At 30.4% G+C, this 22,909-nt stretch overlaps 1 protein-coding gene and 1 long non-coding RNA gene across 2 annotated transcripts; one reads left to right on the forward strand and one right to left on the reverse strand.

Moving 5' to 3' along the window:
* Positions 1–1,988: 1,988 nt before the first annotated feature.
* On the reverse strand, positions 1,989–5,339 carry LOC133780535 (uncharacterized). The gene is made up of 3 exons (XR_009869397.1): positions 5,118–5,339; positions 3,390–3,456; positions 1,989–3,238 (listed from the first exon to the last, which is right to left on the reverse strand). It is a non-coding gene; the product is annotated as an uncharacterized LOC133780535 (long non-coding RNA).
* A 2,426-nt stretch (positions 5,340–7,765) lies between these two features.
* On the forward strand, positions 7,766–9,352 carry LOC133779355 (uncharacterized). The gene is made up of 2 exons (XM_062219324.1): positions 7,766–7,886; positions 7,995–9,352. The coding sequence occupies exons 1-2, from the start codon at positions 7,766–7,768 to the stop codon at positions 9,350–9,352; spliced, it is 1,479 nt and encodes a 492-aa protein (XP_062075308.1).
* The last annotated feature ends 13,557 nt before the right edge of the window (positions 9,353–22,909 follow it).

Raw genomic sequence — 22,909 nt, forward strand, 5'->3', positions numbered from 1 at the left:
GCAATTGCAGCAAGCCAGAGCCAGTTTCATCATATATATATATATATATATCATATATGAGTGAATTACATTAAGAAGGCATATTTTCGGGCAGAAGAAGAACGAGATAGAATATAAGAGTAATCTGAGATCAAGATGAAGGCATAGGATATGAATAATATATGTGGGAATTACATATATCATATAAGTTTTTCCTTCAAGGTAAAGATGCAGCAAAAGGTAAAAACATACATATAAATATGGAAAACAAAATCAAAGTAACTAGGTACATTAACTCTACTCTGACGATCTTTCTTTGTCCTAGCAGCAGTTCTCTTGATCCTTGATGAATCTTTAACTTGAGGGGAAGAATGCAAACCGCCATCAACACTTGTTGATGAAGAACCAACATTACCTCCCTTAAAAAACATAAACATAAAATATAAAAAATGAAAACAACATACAAAAAAATATACGAGATCAACTCAAATTAACAAAAAACAAACTAATAACCAAACCAAAACACTGAAAAAAATACAAATCAAAATAAAACCCAAACAAAAGAAAGAAACCAAAATACCTTAATGTTAGGTCCTGCATTGTCGGCAGGAACTGTCGGAGTTCGAGGAGAACGACGCATACCGATGGCCTTCACGACCGTTAGCCAAAACTTCCGAAAATTCTAGTCGTCCCCAACTTCTATTCAACAACTCAGATGACCGAAAACAACTCCGGTCACCCCAAATGCTATTCAACAACGCTGATCACCAAACCCAAATGCATGCAAAAACAAAGAGAAGAAGAAGAAGACTCGGGAAACAAAAAAAAAAAAAAAACTGAACGGAAAGGTAAAGTAAAGTAAACATGAAAAAGTAATATAAACTACCTTTGTAAAATTTGAAAAAATTAAATAAAATAAAATTACATAACTACTCTTGGATTTAAAAAAAAAATCAGTAGAAACAAACATATAGCATAATAAGACATCTTAACAAAAATATGGGAAAAAAAACCATAAAAATGATAAAAAAGTATAAAAAGCCATAAAAAAGTTCAGTTGAAAAAAAAGCCATATTTTTTAAAACATCAATTAAAAGTCCATGTAAAATATAATTTCCACTATTATTATTATCATATATAGTTGCCCCAATCAAATATGAGATTCCGTAACGTTTGCCACTTTTTTTTTCTTCCATATTTCCTTTTGATAACGTGCGATGCTGCCTTACCAACCAATATATATTATGAAAATTTTACATAATACACTAATTTTACTTCAAAAATAACATTTACACGGTATACATAATTTTTTTTCATATTTACTTTTTCAATTATTACAATTATATGGTCTTGAACACAAGCTAAAACTGTCACGAATCGATGTGCATTTTCTATCAATTATCTCCAACACTTCCAACATTTTTATTGTTTGTTTATGCATTGTGGTAAGGTCATCATGAGACACTAAAAATATTTTTAGCTACAAAGAAATTGGTAGCAAATTATTTATATTTGGTAGCTAATACATTTTTAGCTACCAAATTTTTTAGTAGCAACCTCGTAGCTAAAACCCCGTCGCTAAAAATATTTTTCCACCAAATTTTTTTGTAGCTAATAGTTCTTATTTGCTAATAAATTTTTAGTAGCAAAATAATTACTTTTTGGGACTACTAAATTTTTTTTGCTACTACAATTTCGTAGCAAATTTCTTTTAAATTAGTAGCAAAAAAAAATTGCTATTAAAATTTTAAATTCCAACAAAATGATTTAACTACCAAATTTTGGTAGCAAACAATTATCAAACTAGTAGCAAATAATGCCTAAATACTTTAAAAATATAGTAATTTTGCTACTAAAGCTTGGTAGCAAAATTAATATAAATTAAATTATGCTTTTTAATATAATATATTATTATTTAATTTTTTTTTGTTCTTTTATTATTATAGCATTTCTAATTATTTGTTTATTATATTTAAGAAAAATATATTATTAAAATATCAAAACAATAATTTTATAAAAGGAATGGGTGTTATTATTACAATTTAAGTGTTTATGATACAAAATCTAATACATTATACAAGCTAACCACATTTACAAATCTACACACTGCATCAAAAGTTCATGTTACAGTTCAAGAGCCTACAACACTCTTCTCCTTTTTCCTTTGGCCCTTTGAAATGTCCATTCATTTCCTCTTGTATATTATCATGACACCCCATGAATAGCATCCTTATGTTTGTCCTACTCCTTGATATTATTCTGTTTGTGGAGGAATCATAGGCTGAGAACTTAAAAAGTATTAGAGATTTAAGAGAGTCAAATTTTGAAGTAGCCCACCACCTGTTAATTGCAACACCTTCCATGTCAAATGTTGATAGTAAACTACAAAAATACAATTATGAACATAAAAGCCCATGATGAGACACATGCATACATCAACTGTGCATTATGATCAATTTCTATCAGAGTGACAAATACAATGTAACAAAGTACATTTAACATCATCATAAGTGACAAAATCTCTGTAAAGACAATTGTTAGTAATTAAATGACACATTATCATCCCCTGTAATTTCTATTCTACACCAACAACAATAATATGGAAATGACAGAGAAAAATGACAACAGAATACCAATGGCCCTTGTTGAAGATTAGAATGTCATGAAAGCTCAAAGCATTAATATCAACATCTACTGTATAAATTTCTTTTTACCCAAGATACTCTAAAGCACTACCATTGGAATTAGCTGACCACCTGTTTTGGAAACCAAAGCCTATGATCAAACACAGTTAGCAAATATTTTCCTCTTCAAAATTTCATTACAAAGCAACAAATTTGCAAATCACTTAGAACCTATACCTCAGATAAATTTAGTTCCTCATCTACCCCAACATAAAAACTATTAAATATGAAAATCACGCATAGCTAGTGTCATCTATTTTTTCTTTTTGTTTTGACATTGCATGGTGTGTTTGTGTTCGAGTAAGGAGTCTTGGCCAAAAATAAGATTTTATTGCTAAGCCCTATCAGGAATATTGACTGCTACAACAGAATTTGATTTTTTTTTGGAATAAAAAAAGGCATATACTATAGTTTTATTTCCTTTGCTGAAAACGAGAAGGCAACAAGATATGAAATGGCAAAACTAGCTTACCAAAAGGGCAATTAAAAGGAACATGATGGATTTAGAAATTGTCTCAATGTGTACTTCGAGGAGAATGACATCACAGCCTCACAATCCTTGGGAGATGATTCACCTGGAACAGACACAGGACCACTCATCCCATCACCCAAAGCCATACTACCTTCCTCTTCATTGTATGACATTAGTTATATTGATGATATTTCTCTATATAGATAGATGATTTGATTGAAGACATAATATCATAACAGAGAAAACATATCTACCCTATATTTGTTTGTCCACTCATTGATGAACGACTCAGCATCCCAAGTCTTCTTGCCCTTTCATTTTCTGTAAAAATAAAAAAAAAAATTAACTTTGAAAATCACAGTAACACTAACACTCATAAAATTTGGACATGCTCATTCATTCTCCACAACTTTATGAACTCTCTTACTGTCTATGAATTACACAATATGCTCAAGTTTTTCTATACCTTTTCTATACCTGCACTTCAGTGAAAAAGACTTTGAAGACAATTGGGAAAAAGAAGAAGAAGAAGAATTGAATTCTAGAACTATACTTGAAGTATTACTGTGAATGAGAAGGAGAGAAGCATATACAATTAATCTTGTAAAGTGGAAAACATGTGAAGTGGTTTGATGACTCAACAAAACTGATTCCTATGTATCGATCAATAATACAAATAACTTTGACATAATTTAAAAAACTAACATATTATATATATGCATATTCTATTTTTTAATAATTAAAAAATACTTTACTTAACTATAACCACATATTTAGGAAATAACAACCATTAATTATAAAATGTAAAGTTAGTTTTAATTTATCATAAGAGTGTAAAGTAGGAAATAATAAAAATTAATTATAAAAATACAATTTAATATTTTCAAATTTTTATTTCATAAAATATACATATCTATATGTGCATAATCAAGCACAAATAAAGGAAATAAAAGTATTAATTAAAAAAATTACAAGTAACTAGTTTGAAATTTAAATTTGAATTTTTTAAAGCGGATACTATCTAAGAAAATTAATATATATACTAAATATCTCTTCTTTTTTCACTAGTTCATCGACATTTTGTTGAGGTATGTATGCCATATATTGATTAACTATCATGGCTATATTGGTTAGATTGTTTAATTAATTTTTTTTCTTTAGGTGCTTCAACTGGCTGTAAGGAGAAGGTACTGACAAACATGTTTTTATTCTCTCTACTATATTTCACTAAAACAATATGCATTGAAATCAACTCAGAAATAAAAATATCGATCATAGACATATACCATGAATTATTAAAGTATTTCTTTTTTCTTATGCATGTTGTTATACTTTCTTGAAGATTCATTAGGTGTTTTCTGACATTTTTATCACACAAATCAAACACTCTTTGATGGAAATCTATAATCAAAGAAAAAAAATACAAAGCACAAGTAACTAGTTCACTTTTCTTATATGATATGTTTTTTTATTTCTTTCTTTTTCAGGTGCTTCAACTGAGATATAGAGATAGAATGAGAGATTTTGGTGCTTCAATTACAACAAATATAGAAGGAACTGGTACCAAATATCAATATCAGGTTTGAACTCCCTACTATATTTTTTTACTAAAACAATATCCATTGAAATCAATTACCCAATAACAAGCATCATAGACATATCTATTTTTCTAAATTGATTTTTCTTTTAAAAAAATGAGTTAAATATTTATAATTTTATTTCACTCTATCATCATAAATATGTAAGTTGCAAATATTACTAACAGTGCACTAGCTAGTCAATACACTAGTAAATTATCACAATTATAGTCAAATAGTTACAAAAATCATTGAAACTTTATTTCTTAAATTTGTACGTGCAGAGCATATATATTTATATATATATAATATAATGTCAATTATTACTGCTAGGTAGTCTCTGTGAACATATATACACTCATAACTCTTTATGAGGAAAACTTAACTTTAATAAAAGAAATATACCTGAAATGCCTTAAAGGTGAAGACGCTTCTAAGGGTTTCTTAGTTCGCTGAGATGATTAGAACATTTCAGAAAAAAAAATTAAAACCAAAGTCTAGCCTACCCAAGAACAAAACAAGAAAAAAAAAACCAAGCTAACCTGTGTGAAGCCGTCGCTGGAACCTAACTGAAGGAGATTGGAGGACCCAGGAAGAAAACAGAGTGAGAATAGAAGAAGAAGAAGAAGACGAGATAAAGGCGAACATGCATGAAGTTGTGTTGCTGGGGCTCATCAGAGGGTGAAAAGCATAGTCATTGAGCACTAGTTCGTGGTCGTAGTTCAAGAGGACATTTTTGGACTTGAGATTTCCATGGGGGAGGTCGTAGTTTGGGAACTCTATATAGAGGAATCCCAATCCCCTGGAGATTCCTTGGATTATCTTTAGACGAGTTGGCCAGTTCAACTCTGCGTGACTAGTTCCATGATCACTACCCTTTCGGTTGGATGATTCCGAGTTCCTTTGGTTAGAACTGGGTACGTGAACTTCGAATGAGAGAGATAAAGAGAGCTAGAGTGAGAGGGAGATAGGAATACGAGAGAGAGGGAAAGAATAATGGGGTATGGGGTTTAATTTCAAATGAGAGAGAGAGATTAGAGTGAGAGGGAGCTAGGGATTTGTGAGTGTAGGGGGATGAAGAAGAAAATGAATTGGGGCTTTTCTTTTTTCTTTTTTCCTAAAACTATTTATTGGCTATTGAAGCCATGAGAAAGGGTGAGAGAGAGGGATTACGGAGAAGAATAAACAAAACAAATAATATTAAATTAAAATATTAATTAAATTTTTATGGGAAAATACTGAAACTATTTAAATTTTAAAATATTTCTACAAAAAAATGTATTATAATTTTAAAATGGGTTTATATATTTTTGGACCATGTGTTTTGTCTCATTACATGTTTGGACCCTGTGTTTTGACAAATTATTTTTTAGACCCTGTATTTTGTAAAATAGATCAAATAGACCCCTAAACTCAATTTTGATGAAGGATAAATTAAATATAACAATACAGTTGTTAGGAAAAATGATTTTATTTTTGTTTTAAATGGTTAGTTTGATAAATTATTTGTAATTTTAGATCATAAAACTTTGACCAAAATCGAGTTTAGGGTTCTATTTGAACCATTTTACAAAACACATGGTCCAAAAAGTCATTTGTTAAAACACAGGGTCCAAACAGGTAATTTGACAAAACACAGAGTCCAAAAAGGTATAAACCCTTTTAAAATATTGTTAGTAATGATTTATCTTCTCCATTATTTTAATTTAGAAATAAAATTAAAAACAAAAACAAAATATTTAGAGAAAGGAAAATGGCCCCTTACTGATTTAATACTAATTTAATAAAATTACTTATTTGCCCCAGACAACATAACACGCTTTATTTTCCATTGATAGAAATACCCCGTTTGAATTTGTAAAATTTCAACGTTAATTATGTGGTGGTACGTTTTTTCGATTGTGGAATGAGCTTCTTTATTATTAATTTTTCTAAAAAAGTATTTTATATTGTGTACAAACTTTATTAACTTTACTATTGTGAGACATTCTATTAATTTTTCCTTTCTTTTTGATCATTATTTTAATTAAAGTTGGAATAATAAATCTTCTAGATTTTGTAAGCAAAATTGGCAGCGAAATTACCCAATATTTTTTTATTAGTTTAAGTATTCAAGAATTTTTTTTCATTGAAACTACTCACGCATCCAAAAACTGAGATAGTAGTCATTCATTTTGGGATTGAGATAGATTTAATACTTGTTGACTGATTTTTTTGTCAATTACAAATAAACCAATAAAGCATAAAAAAAAAATCAAACACATGATATTTACGGGATTTAGGTTATTAATTAGCCCTAGTGCACGAGTTAATTGTATTGAGAAATAAGAACTTGCAAAACTTAAGTTCTTTAGAGATTTATTAGGTCACAATTTTGCATGCACTAAAATTTAATATTCTTTTATAAGTGATACTCTAGCCCTATTTATAGGCAGATGAAAGGATTAAGCTAATTAGTGGTAGCTGATTACAATAAAATTCCCTTAATGGGATTAAGCTTATTATTTAGGTTTTAGTATCATTGAACCTTAGAATTCTATATATTTTATTATTTTAAATTTGAATTTATAGTAGGATTTTCTAAAGTTTTTTGGTTTTTATTTTATTGTTGTAATTAAATTTGTTTCATGAATAATAATTTTACTATTTATTCCTTAAAAAAGAAAATTTTAAATTTTTTGTTAAATGATTTTTAATTTTTTTATTAGATTTTAAAATAATTTTTTAATATTTGAATGATTTGTTTAAATAAAACATAAAAAAATAATGGCATGTACCAATTAAAGACTTCCACATATGTGTCTATTTGACACTTAAATTAAACACATTTATAAATATATATGTAAAATAATTATAAAAAAATATGCATGTAATTGAGTAGGATAAGAAACACTTATACTAATATCCTACCCTATACGTGCATCGAATACATGTTTCTTGTACCATTACTCTATCATACCCTATAACTACAATTCAAGGGCTAATTAAGTATTTTATTTTTCTCAATGTAGTATAATCCATCATCTACTTGTTCGAAATATAATAGAGAAACGATGGATAAAAGTTTGATTTTCCAAAAGAATAGATTATCTGTGCAGTATTTTGATGGACTTAAGAGTTTTATTAAATTATCAACTTTGCATTTAAATGGTGAAAATAAGATTCGATGTCCATGTATTTCATGTATGAACTTATATTATCATGACTTAGAGACAATTGAGTGTCATATATTCGTAAAAGGATTTTATACCAAATATGTTATGTGGGAGTTTCACGAGTAAGATATCACAGAAGTAAACGAAGATCAAGAAGAAGTAGAATCAAACAGTGAACAAGACATACCATATGACAGTGATGATGAAGACATTGACGATATGATACCAGCATTAGAAGATTTAGCTAGTCAATATCATAGGAAGAGTGATTTTGTGAACCTTGGAGATTCAAATGAGCACAATGATGAAAGGAAAACATTGTCTGACTTATTTGCAGAAGCAGAAAATGAGTTATACTTTGGATGTACAACATTCTCAATCTTGAAATTTATTGCTAATCTAATGCACATTAAAGTGATGTGTGGTTGGAGCAACAAATCATTTGATTTGTTGCTCAACTTACTTTCAAAAGCATTTCCCATAGACAATAAGATTCCACAGTCTTATTATGACGCTAAGAAAATGTTGCGTGATCTTGGTTTAGGGTACGAAACTATTCATGTATGTGAGTATGATTGTGCTTTATTTTGGAAAGAGAATAAAAATGCTGAAAGATGTCCTATATATGGTCATGAACGATACAAATTCCAAGGAACTAAAGGCATGAAGATCCCACACAAAAAGATGCAATATTTTCCTATAACTCTACGACTACAGAGACTTTTTATGTCTCGCCATACATCATCTGATATGAGGTGGCATAAGGAAGAACGTGTTGATACAGAAGGTGTACTTAGACACCCGACAGTTACTGAGGTGTGGAAGGATTTTGATAGACAATATCCAGATTTTGCAAAAGAATCTAGAAATGTAAGGTTTGGATTTGCAACAGATGGGTTCAATACATTCAGCAATTTATTAAACTTGTACAGTATGTGGCCAGTGTTACTAATGCCATATAACATGCCGTCATGGAGATGCATGAAACGAGAATTCTTAATGATGGCATTATTGATTCCGGGACGTCGTGCTCCAGGAAAAGACATAGATGTCTATTTACAACCTCTGATCGATGAGCTGAAGGAACTATGGGAAAATGGTGTACGAACTTTTGATATTATTGATAAAGAATATTTTACAATGCGTGTGGCAATAGTGTGGATGATCCATGATTTTTCAGCATATGGTACTGTATCTGGGTATAACACTCAAGGTTATAAAGCTTGTCTTGTTTGTGAAGATGACACATCTTCATTTCGAATAAGAGGAAAAACATGTTTCATGGGTCATCGTCGATATTTGTGTCTGAACCACCAATGGCGCAATGATATGGAATATGATCGTACAATCGAAAGGCGTTCACCTCCAAGAATTTTATCAGGAGATGAAATCTTAGATAAATTAAAAGGTGTATGGAAATGTAGGGCAGGAAAAAATGATAAGATCATTAAGGATGATAAGCAACAAATGAAGGATGCATGTTAGGAAAATAACACGAGCTGGAGGCGAAAAAATATTTTTTGGGAGTTAGAATATTGGGCTAAATTAAAATTGAGACATAATTTGGATGTGATGCATATTGAGAAAAATATATGTGATAGTGTAGTTGGTACAATATTTAGCATTGATGGGAAGTCTAAAGATACTGAAAAGGCAAGACTTGATTTACAAGATTTAAATATTCGTAAGCAGCTACACATGAAAAAGAAGGGAAACAAATGGTTCAACCCAGTAGCATGCTATACATGATCAGTGAAGGAACGACAAGAATTATGTACATTCATAAAGTCTGTAAAATTTCTTGATGGATATGCTGCAAATATTTCTCGGAATGTTAACATGAAAGATGGAAAATTATTTGGGTTGAAAAGTCATGATTGTCATATTTTATTACAGAGGTTGTTACCTATTGGTTGAAGGCCATATTTGAAAAAGAAAGTAATGGATGCTATTGCTGAGTTTTCGTTATTCTTCAAAAAGCTATGTGCGAGGACATTATATATGAAAGACTTAGACAAATTGGAAAAGGGCATTGTGCTCACGCTTTGTAAATTAGAAAGTATATTTCCTCCTGCCTTCTTTGATGTGATGATTCATCTTGTGGTTCACTTTCCATTAGAAGCTAAGTTAGGTGGTCCAGTACAAATGCGATGGATGTATTCAATCGAAAGGTAACAAAATTTATAACTTAAGTTTAAAAAATTAAATAGTCATTGAATACAACTCTTTATTACTATATATTGAAAACATAATTAATTTCAGGGAATCAGGTCATTTGAAAAAATATGTGCAAAGCAAAGCTCGACCTGAAGGTTCTATTGCTGATGGATACATTATTACTGAGGCACTAAACTTTTGTTCAATGTATCTTCGTGGAGTGGAAACACGCTTTAATCATCCTGATCACAATCCTGATTACCTTGGAATTAGAAAACAATCGACACTGTCAATATTCAACATGCCTACAAGACCATTTGGAAGACAATCATCTATCACACTAACTCAAGATCAACGAAACCAAGTTCAATGATACATTTTGAATAGTTGTCTTGAGTTGGAACCATATTTAACGTAAGTTTATAATTTTATTTTTCAAATTCTAACAACATTTATGTTTTAGCATAAAAATAATCTTTCATAGTACTTATTATGAACACAGAGAACATAGAGTATTCTTACAATCTCAAGGAATTTTAGATATCAATCAAGTGCAAAAAAATGAATTTTCAACATGGTTTGAAAATAAAGTAAGTTTAAATATCAATGTTTGATATTCTAAATTTTTTATTTGTCTTGATCTTACATTTATAATTTTATCTGCCATCACAGATAAAAAAAATGAATGAAACAATATCTAGTAAAGCACAAGAAGATTTGTTGGTTTTTATTGATCAAATCAGAGATTATACGCAGCAAAACAACAATCAAATTGTTAGATTAATCCCATAAGATTTCAAGATCTACTTCTTCACATGCATATATATATATTGAATCAAGGACATGAACAGAAAAATTACCTCAGGTCGTTCCTAGCTGCTATCTTTTCGTATGGCTGAATCCTTGAGATCTCACACCAAGATCTTCCAAAATGTTCTCAGGCACACACAGAACGAGTGTGGGCTCGCTATACAAATAATAGGCAATAAACTATTTATCAGATGTTCTCAACACATGAGATCTGATAAAGTTTTGGACCTAGGTTTTGTGAAGAACAATGACTTTAGTTTTTGTCACTGTTCTCTTTCTCTGAGAGAGATTCCTAGATATTTTTCTATCCCTGAAAAGTTACGTTCTGTGAAAAACTGATATCCTATATTTAATATATCCAATATATTAAAATATTTGTTATTTTAAACAAATTCGAAATAACTGACCAGTTATCAGATTTTTGTTTAAATAATAATATTTTAATCATATTAAATATCTCATTATTTATTTAATATTTAAATAACTAAAATTGTGGAATCAAGAGACTGAGTACACTCTCTTATGCATGTAGCACAGTGCCTGTGCACTGTGCCACACGTGTACCACATGCCTGTGATGTCATGTGATTTTTCCCAATTTTTATTATTATTTAAATACCAAAAATCCCAAAAATAAATTAATTCAGAATTAATTATATTTTTGTTAAATAATTAATTAATTCTTAATTAATTAATTACTCATAATTAAACAATAATTATGTTTGATACATAGAAAAATATTTTACTTATCACATAAGTCCTTTTTGCCCATTTTTTGTATTTGCCTTTGACAGTGATTGTTTGAGCCATTTCGGGGACCATGGACCTATAACATTAAGCTCCAATAAATTAAAACTAAATAATTAAACTCTTTAATTATAATAGTTAATTTATTCATTCTGATATTACTCCACTATAAATTCAGAATTGCACTCTTTATGTTATAGATATACTTTTACAAAAATCTTATTCTTAAGTCGTCCATTGATATAACCATCTTACAATAGTTCAACCCTCTAATTAATTAGTTCATAAATTAGAATGGGAGAATTACCATTTAACCTTTCTAGTTTACTTCTTATTCCTTAAGTACCATTAATTCACTAGTGAATAATTAATCTATAATCTAATTATAGATTTGAGCTCAAAATCATTCAGTTCCAGAATTAACCCTTAAGGGAACTAATATACGATCCGTTAGGAAAGATTAGATTCCCTATTGTTGATACATGTTCCCAGCCATCCATGATATTAAATCTCCAAAACAAAATTCATTAGCCTCATTCTTTGAAGAGACTTTAACGAATGAATCAAAAGATTTAATAAACATGAACAAGAGTTCATGAACACTCAGGATTTATGAATTACAAGTCTTTATTGTTAAATGGTTTTTGGATAAAGACTTTAATTCACATAGGTCCATGTCATATATAATCATATTATATAAAGCACCTTTACCGAGATGTCTTTCCACATCAATAATCTGAATCTAGATTATTTGTATCATTATGATACTCAATAAACCGTACTTACAACTCCAATTAAAGAATTACATAACTTTAGTTTGTTGTTGTTGACTATTTTTATTCATTCATGTGATCTTAATTCTCTCATACTAATACAAGATCACATCCTCAATAATGAATATGGAATTTTTCTGATATTTACAAAATTATTCAAACAATAATTTAACAATCTAAATATGAGAATAATAATAAACCATCGTATTTATTTATTCACAGAAAAAAAAAAATGTCTTTACATGCTTTTAGGACACACTCCTAACAAGATTTGTATGCAATTGCAATGCAACCAAGTTTTTTGGTTTGTACATATGCTGGTTGTATGGTTATTGGAGTTCGATACCATACAAAAAGTTGAGATGAAAGACTTTTAACTCAAAACTACAGTGTTCACGTTGAAGCAGAATATGATGGAAATATATGTGATTTTTATGGTGTCATTAATGAAATTTGGGAAGTACATTACCTCTATTTGAGCAAAGTTATATTGTTCAAATGCTCTTGGTACAATACCAATGGAAGTGATAGAATGTACTCTAAATATAACTTTACTAGTATCGACATCAACTCAGAATGGTTTGAAGATGAACCATTTGTTCTTGCCAATCAAGTAAGTTTAGTTTTTTATTTGGATGACTTTAAAAAAAGTAAAGATAATAAAGATTGGAAAGTGGTGCAAAAATTAAATCATCGTCACATCTGGGATATACCATCAAAGCCAATGGATAGTGAAGTTGATGATGAAGATCCAACTATCAACAGTTCTGAAGCATATCAAGAAGAATGTTTGAATGACATTGGCGTGAATTTTGATTCAACGACAAATGATACTAATCTTATTCGGGATGATATTGAAGATATAGAATGTGATAATCATCAATTGTTCAATGATCTTCAAATAAATCATAATGATCAAGTTCAAAGTGATATAAACAGTGACGATATCGATGAAGAAGCTTTATTCGATGATTCTGAAGATATAACTTTGAGTGATGAAATTGATTAAGTATAAAGTGTGTTATTATTTTTATTTTTTGTAAAGTTTTGAATATGCAAATTTATTATATGCTAATAAAAAATTTATATTTTTTAGATTTTTAATCATGACAAATGAGAAGTCTCTCGATCCACCATTAACTAGTAGAAGGTTGTTTGGTCGTAAGAGGACGCATATTAACTCTTCATCATCTACACAATCTCCTTCTCATTTGCCATGTTCTTCCAATGATGATTCGTTAACACCATTAAATGATGAAACACACAAGTCCTTAGAAGGTACAAATGGTTTATGTACAACTTATGATAATATATACATTAAAAATGTATGAAAATAGTTCTAATTATAAGTAATATAAAAATTATTTGACAGAATCAAGGAAGAGAACTCGTGGCCCTACTCGTGGGGATGGTGTCAGATGCTTATTAAAGGATGATGCAAGTAAGTTAAAGATTTCCTACAAAAAAGGTGAACTTCGAGTTCATGGGACGCATGCCGCTGCATTTGCGAACATTGTTGGTGTAAATATATGCCATCATGCTCCACTTCAGTATAGTGGTTGGGCTAAAGTTCCTCCAGAAGATAAGAAAGTCATATATGCTCGTATCATGGTATATTTATGTTAGCATACTTATTTTATAATATTTTTTGCAGGACAATTTATTTTTTGAAATTCTTTTTGCAGGATGTATTCAAGATGGATTTTAAAAAAGATCCATATCTTGAGACTATTTGCAATCACTATTGTTCAGAGTGCTATAAAGATTATCGTAACAATTGTCACACAGAGTACAAGAATATCATTAAAGAAGGAAAGAATCCATTAGAAAATCGGCCTATGAAATTGGTGCTAAGAGATGAAGATTGGCAATGGATGTGCAATAAGTGTTTCTCTAACGAAGAATGGAAGATATCCTATATTTCTTGAATTATTTGTACACATTACATAATTTTTAATTATTAAAACTAACATAAAAGTATTTTGTAGAAAAAATCTATTGTAGGATCAAAAAATAGATCAAGCGTTTCTTTTATACATACTAGTGGAACTAAGTCATTTATTTAGTATTTACATGAGGAGGTAAACATATTTTTAATATAATACCATTGGAAGTTTATTATATTTTAATGTTATTTATTATTTATATGTATTACAGAAATTGAAACAAATAATGGATAACAAAGTACAATAAGAAATTATGAAGTTTGGAGAGATTAAAATGTTTCGAAAGACTCATTGTACAGTTAAGAATGAATGGACCCATAAAATAGCCGAAGAAAAATATGTACGTTTGACTTTTAAAAATAATGTATTTTTACTTTTTTTTAAATGGATATTTTCACCTTCTAACTTTTATAAAAATGTTACCTCATTATTTTATTGTTATTGTAGCGTGAAATGGTAGAACTATGACAAGACAAACTTATTCAATTTGAAGATGGCTTGTTACTTGTGGTAGATGAGGTTGCTATATAAAGGCAGGTTTTAGGTGAAGAAAAATACGGTTGGTTACGAGGTTTTGGTCCTATACCAGGAAAAAAGATATCAACCCAGTTATCATCCAATCAGAAAGAGATTGAAGATGAACGTTTGGAGAAATTAGAGAAAGACATTAAAGATCTTAAGAATGAACAAGATGACAACATTGCAAGAATTGTTCTGGAGAAAATGGAGAAGTTCTATGAACTACAACAAAATCGATTATTAGAACAACAAGCATCAAAGTCACCAATCACACCTATGTCAATGGTTTCATAAAATTTTAAATTTAATATTACATATAATTTTCAATGTTTTTTTATATCAATTATAAAATTTTTATCTCTTGTTTCAGGATAAACAATATAGCATTCCACCACAATTGGAGCCATGTAAAGAAAAAGATCAACCCTCATCTTCACAAATTCACACGGAATCCTCCACAAGTTTAAAGAAAGTGCATAAGTCTCCAATTCAATTTGAGATGCCCAAGGACGCTCCAAAGAGTGTAAAAGTTGTATTACTAGCTGTTAGATTTTATGAACCTTCACACACATTTCGTATTGCCATGGACCTAGAAGTTTTGGATAATGATCAATACTTACTTATTTCACCTGAAGATGTAATTCATCTTGGCACTATGATAGAGATTACAACTCCTTGCATAACATTTTACACCAGGTAAATTTCTTTATCTTTCACTTAAATTTCATGCACACAATAACATTATTTGCTTTATTAATTCAATTGTAATATATAGGATATTACATCAAAAGTTGGAGAAAGCAAATCGAACACAATATTTTCATTTTTTTCATCCCATTTTGGCTTTGGATTCATGTCAAACACAAAATGCAATATCAATGGCAAATCGTTTGGTAGACATAGAAGTATGGGGCAATTTTTGTTGCTTCATGTTCATATTAGGTAAGCTTTATTTAGTTAACTAATTACATTAATTATCAATATATTAATTTATAAATATAGTATCTTATTTTGGTGGTCAACAAGTATCATTGGATGCTAGTAATTATCGATCCATTGCGTGATACATGTTATTGGCTTGATCCAATTAGACTACCCCACGTGACGAAATTAAATATCTAATGACAATGTAAGTTAAATAGTTTTATGGATTATTCTTATTTAATTTTAAATTTAATAGTCTTATTAAATATTTTATTTGTTTGTAGGGCTTTTGATTATTACAATACTTCCAAAAATAGGCATCCAAATGAATATGGTATTACATAGAAATCTATAAAGGTAAGTTGTAAAATAATATCACATAATATATATTACATTTAATAGTTACTTTAAAGTATTCAAATATAATTGTATTGTAAATTTTAATTATCAAAGTCTTTTTATCTTTTTTTTATATATATAAATATGTGCGGTGTCCTAAACAACCATCAAATGCCGAGTGTGGATATTATATAATGAAATACATGTGTGACTTTAGTATTCAAGACCTATCAGTTGGCTAACTACTCATGTAAGATATATATTATATATATACTACTGAAATAAAATATTTTGTTATTCTATTACAGAATTGATTAATATTTACCATTATTTATCTTTACTTATTGTAGTGCAATGAGAAGATTAAGGATTACACAAAACAAGATATTGATCGAATTCGGGTGGAGTGGGCTGATGAATTCATAGAATGTTTAACTAATTCCAATTAATGAACTCTATAGTTCCTTGTCCAATTGTTTTATTTTTAAAAGTTGTGTCTAAAGAGTTTTGTGGTCCTAGTTTTTTATTTATTTATTTAGGCAAGTGCTTTTTTTCCCAAAAAGATTTTTCCCCTTGGGTTTTCTTCTTTTTCTATTGAGGCTTGTCATAGGTCTCGTGCAATATCTTTGTTTCAAAAACGTTATATGCATCCATTTATATGATTTATGTAGTTGGCCACTTTTATTTTCATGCGAGTTTGTTATTGCATACATCATTTTTCTAACTTTTTCCTTTTATTTTGTTCATATACATTTAGTTGGGGATTTTTTTTTTTTTAACATAATAAATTATTTTACAAATTAAATATTAGTATAAATCTATATATATATGTAGGTTATTTGTTGAGAGTCCATAACACAAATCTCGATTTTATTATTTTATGTTTCATTATATTTTTTTTATATTTTTACACCATAATTAATGTTGTTTACGTGTAAGCAAAAATACTTTTTACTAGAATATTTATTTTCCATCGCCAAAATAAAATATAATTTAGTAGCAATAAATTTATATCAACTACCAAATAATTGGTTGCTAAATGAAAAAAAAAAGATAACAATTCATACAAAATGCATCAATATTATAGGACCATAATATATAATTTTAGCTACAAAAAGTTATTGGTAGCTGAAAATATAAATATACTACCAAAATATCTGGTACCAGACATATTTGGATCTCATTTAATTACAATTTGTCACTAAATCATTTTGCTACCAAAATTTAGTAGCAAATTTATTACTTGGCGCCAACAATATTGGCTACCAAATAATATTAGTAGCTAAAAATATAAATGAGCGACCAAAATATTTGGTAGCAGGCATATTTGGTATTCTTTTATTAGAATATACTACTAAATTATTTTGCTACAAAAATTTAGTAGCAAAAGATAATGAATTGCTACCAAAAATATTTGGTAGCTAAAAACCAATTTTCTTGTAGTGAGAGACATGGTGGTTGTTGACACGATTTTTCGCCAACAGTGAATTAAGCAATCTGAAAATAAAGAGATTAGGCTTTTGGTAAATCGTAATTGGCCAAATATAAAATATCAAGAACCCTCACACACTTTTTACATGGTTCAGTGGTTAAAATCCACATAATCCACGAGTCACTCTTATTAATCTGTTTTGTGCTCATCGTGAAATAGTTTGTGATAATTTCACTAGAGTTTCAGTATACAAAATGTCGATCCCCTTTTCTGTCCATTCTCCCCTGTATTTATAGGGATAGTTTTGGGTAACCATGCATAAATATGGTAACATACATTTTTGGGTAACATCTCATTTACATAAATACATTAAGGCCTATTGATTCCATCCCCACAATATCGAGTAATAAATAGTAAATAATATCTGACCATTGATGAGTGTATAAGGAATTTCTGGGTCTTTGGGATCCTTCATTGTGCGTCATGATCAGGCTTCCGCGAGCTGAACACATTCGTCGAGCTGGGTGTTGAAGAGCTAATCTGAACTGACACAGGTCACGTTCAGAGTTTCACGAAGGTGATCTGGATGTCGTGCTTCTCGAACTAAGTTATTGTCGCAACACACGAATCTGGAGACTTGAGCAACTTACTCCAAAGTTAATGAGATACTCTATCTGTACGCTTTCTTCATACGCTTGTCTGCCAGCTGTACCCCGTGCTGAGTAATTCAACTTGTATTTTTGGGGTACAACATTTGTCCCCAAAGCTCCTACTCATACATGACGTCGCTTCTGACACGCACAGTAGGGGATTTTTAGCTTCTGTTATGAGAAAATGTGCCTACCCACTCACTGAAGTACGGGACACGTGTTGGTATGTAATAGGCGCCTGTTCGGGTTTCGAGTACTTTGACAGCTGTCTTGTCAACCTTTTGCTGACGCTTGGTTTATTTAATCTAGGCCCTTGGATCTCGAACTGAACTAATCGTGTGACCTAGATCGGTTTCAGAACTTTACGTATAAATAGGAGAACCATACTTGAATCTTACCACCTTTGCATTAAAAAATTTCCTCTTCTTTTTTCTTCTCAAAATATTTAGAGCTCTTCTGCATTCCCTTGTTTTCTAGAAGCTTTTAAGTTATTATCTTCGATTTTGCCATCATTTCCTTAACTGAGAAACTAAATTGTAACTTTTCTTATATCCGATTTAAATTTCATTTTCTTATCTTTCAATAAGTTTTATGAAAATTTCCAATATAATTCCTTACTTTGGTTTTGTGTGAGTTTAGTGTGGGTTTTTGTTAGGCCAAAACAATAGCACTAAGTCTGATTATAAATAATGCACAAAAAATAAGTGATTTTTAGGCTTTTCTAGGTATGAAAGAGGAATGTCTGAATATGTGAATGTGAATGTTTGATGGGTTTTTAGGTTCAGTTCTAGGTAGCTTAAGGGTCATGGTTTCTTGAGTGGTTTTTCATTAAACTGCTTTCCCAAAAAGGTACTGGGTCTGACACTCGAATCTTGAAGTATTAGGGGTTTCCCGAGGTTACAGTGCGTGGTCACTAATTGCTCGTGAGCACATACATTGGCTCTAGGGGAAATTTTAGCACAGATATATCTTAGGTCGAATAGATCGAATCCAAAACTTTGGGTTTCCTCACTTTTATCATCGTAGTAAGGTTGTATCTAAGGTCGCCTCTAATAGGCCACTTTGTCGCCAGGCGAACCAAATTATTGTTGGTATTAAATGATCAAATCAAAGGTACGCAGCAGATTATATGGACCAATTTTAATAAATATTAATACTAACCAGGATCATACACATATATAAATATTGAATCACATACAAATAGATCAGAGATTACCTCTTGTAGCCTATCAAGTGTCCTTGAGTCTTTTCGTATAAATCAACGATCTTCCTATCCAGTGTTTAGAGATCTCACACCCCGATCTTCCAGACCAATCCTCAAACACACAAGGACGTGTGTGGACACGTAGGGTTCAAAAGGTTAATTTATGTGACTCCCTAGATGTACTCAACATATGAGATCTAGAGAGTTTTTGAGAGAGAGAGAAGATTTAGAATAGTTTTCAAGTTTAGAGAAAACTATTGCTTTTTTAGAGAGAGTCATATTATTCATTCATTCTGAAATCATGTTTATCAGATTTATAAAGATATTTAATCTAATCGAATAATCTTTATTTAATTAAAATATAATGTAAATTAAATCTGGTTAGATATTTTCATTTAATTATCTATTTAAATCGTATTTAAAAAGAATAATTAAATAATTGATTAAACAACTTTATTTGAAATTCAAAATTTAAATCTTAGGGATAAAAATCCCTCATGCTAAGCGCCACACACTTTACTGTACAATGTGTGTCACCCAGCCTTATTAGGGTTGCCCTAATTTTCTCATTTGTTTATTTAATCAACTTTTAAGACAAGATATTTATTCCAACATAAATATCAGTGAATTCAAAATTAACTTTATCTTAAAATATCAGTTTCAAATTAAATAAATAAATATCATATTATAAATAAGATATTTATTATTATCTCTCTTTATATTAATTTCTTTGTAATTTAGTCATTTCTCTTAGCAAATCTTTCTTTTGACTTCCTTACCCTTGACAGTGTAGGACAAAGGTGATCTTGAGACCATGGACCTATAATACAAAGCTCCAATAAACCGGATTAATAATTAAACTCATTAATCTAATAATCTTATTTATTAATTCCATAATTACTCCACTATAAATATAGAATTGCACTCTATCTATTTATGGAATTATATTTACAGAGTTTTCTCTAGTAGTCCATTGATATAATCAATATATGTAGTTCTGTCCTCCATTATTGGTTTGTTAATTAGAGCTGGTCAAAATTACCCTGTTACCCTTCTAATTACCTATTGATCCTTAAGTACAATTAATTCACTAAGGAATAATTAATCTATAATCTAATTATAGATTTGAGCTCAATAATTATTTAGTTCTTGAATCAACCCTTAAGGAAACCAATATTCGATCCATTAGGAAAATATGGATTCCAATATTGTAATTCATGTTCCCAGCCATCTATGATATTGAATCTCCAAAACAAAAGTCATTAGCCTCATTATTCTAAGAGACCTTAACGAGTGAATCAAAAGATCCAATAAACATAAATAGGAGTTCATGAATACTCATGATTTAGACTGATCTACAAATGATCATCTATTATGACAAGAATTAAATCTTTACGTCAAACGACAAGTTTATAAAGATAATTAATTACGATCGATCCTGTCATACATAATCTCTATTATGTACAACACCTTTACTAACATGTCTATCCAGATCAATAATTTGAATCTAGATTACTTACATCTCGTATACTTAGCAAACCGTACTAGTAACCATTCATTAAATATTCCTTACTTTAATATGTTACTGACTATTTTATTCATTATATATGATCTTAATTCTCTCGTACTAATACAAGGTCATATTCTCATGAATGAATAAGGAATTTTCTTGATATTATTATATAATTAATTAAAACAATAATTATAACATCCAAATATAAAAAAATTGTACTTTTATTTAAAACCAATAAAATGTCTTTACATGCTTTTAGGGCATTAATCCTAACAATCTCCCACTTGCCCTCAAAGCAAGTGAGGCATTTCCCTTAATCCCGTATTGCGCACATGACCTATGAATGACTTTGTAGGAAGTGTCTTGGTTAATGGGTCAGCCAGGTTCTATTCTGACGCTTTCTTCATAACAGTCACATCACCTTGATGTACAATCTCTCTTACCAGATGGTATTTCCTTTCTATATGCTTCCCTCCCTTGTGGCTTCTCGGTTCTTTGGAATTAGCTACTGCTCCACTGTTGTCACAGTATAGGATTAGTGGCTTATCCATATCTGGAACAAGTTCTAGATCAATGTAGAACTTTCTCAACCAAACCACTTCCTTAGCTGCTTCACAAGCCGCTATGTATTCGACTTCCATGGTTGAATTAGCTATGCTGGATTGCTTAATGCTTCTCAAGACCACAACTCCTCCACCAAGAGTGAACACTAACCCAGATGTAGATTTTTGATTGTATTTGTCTGATTGGAAATCAGAATTAGTGTATCCAGTAGGGTTTAGTTCACCCTCTAAATATTCTAGCATATAGTCTCTCGTTCTCCTAAGATACTTGAGAATGTGCTTTACTGCAATCCAATGTTCCAAATCAGGATTCGATTGATAATGACTTACAATCCCAACTGCTTAACATATGTCGAGCCTAGTACACAACATAACATACATTAGACTCCCAACTGTAGAAGCATAGGGATAGTTTCTCATATCCTCTTCATCCTAAGGTGTCTTGGGATATTGTTCCTTGGAGAAAGCAGTTCCATGTCTGGTCGGTTATTGACCTTTCTTGGAATTCTACATAGAGAGTCTTTCAAGAACCTTATATATATAATTAGCCTGAGAAAATGCCAAGAGCTTGTTCTTCCTATCCCTTAGGATTTGGATTCCCAGAACATAACTCGCCTCGCCCAAATATTTCATTTGGAGCTTTTTAGCTAACCACTTCTTTATGTTTGACAATGTCTCTACGTTGTTCCCAATGAGGAAAATGTCATCAATGGAAAGAAGTAAGAAAACTATCACTTTTCATTTGATGTATTTATACACACATGCTTCTTCGACATTCTATCCGAAGCCATATGTTTTAATTGTTTCATCAAAAGTGATATTCCAAGATCTAGATGCTTGTTTTAATCCATATATGGGCCTGACATATTCAGGTGGATCCACAAGTTCCTAGACAGAATTGAAATACATCCATTCAATTTCTTGGTTCATGGCTTCTTGTCATTTCTCATTTTCAGGATCATCCATTTCCTCTTTAAAGGTTAATGGATTGACCTTGTCTGTATCAGAAACAAGGACATGTACCTCATGTTCATAGCGAACAGGTTGTCTCGCAATCCTCCCACTACGACGTTGCACTGGGATTTCTTTTCAGGAATCATTGTTTACTCGGTATGTCGTTTATCATTTGATGATGAAGATGATTGTGATGGAATCTTATCAGCTGTGAGTTCCTCCAATACTACATTGCTCTGATGTTTATATTTATTCATATAGTCATGTTCAAGGAAGGACACATTTGTGGAAACAAATACCTTTTGATCCTTGGGACTATAGAAATAGCCGACTCTTGTTTTTGGAGCGTAGCCAACAAAAATGCACACTCCCCACCTTGAATCAAGTTTCCCTGATTTAGGTCTAAGAACATGAGCAAGACAGTCCCAAATGTAGAAATGGTGCAAACTAGGTTTGTTTCCATTCCATAGTTCCAGTGGCGTTTTCCTAATGGTCTTTGTAGCATCCCAAAT

Source organism: Humulus lupulus, chromosome 5 (assembly GCF_963169125.1).
Source record: "Humulus lupulus chromosome 5, drHumLupu1.1, whole genome shotgun sequence".
NCBI classification, from domain to species: domain Eukaryota; kingdom Viridiplantae; phylum Streptophyta; class Magnoliopsida; order Rosales; family Cannabaceae; genus Humulus; species Humulus lupulus.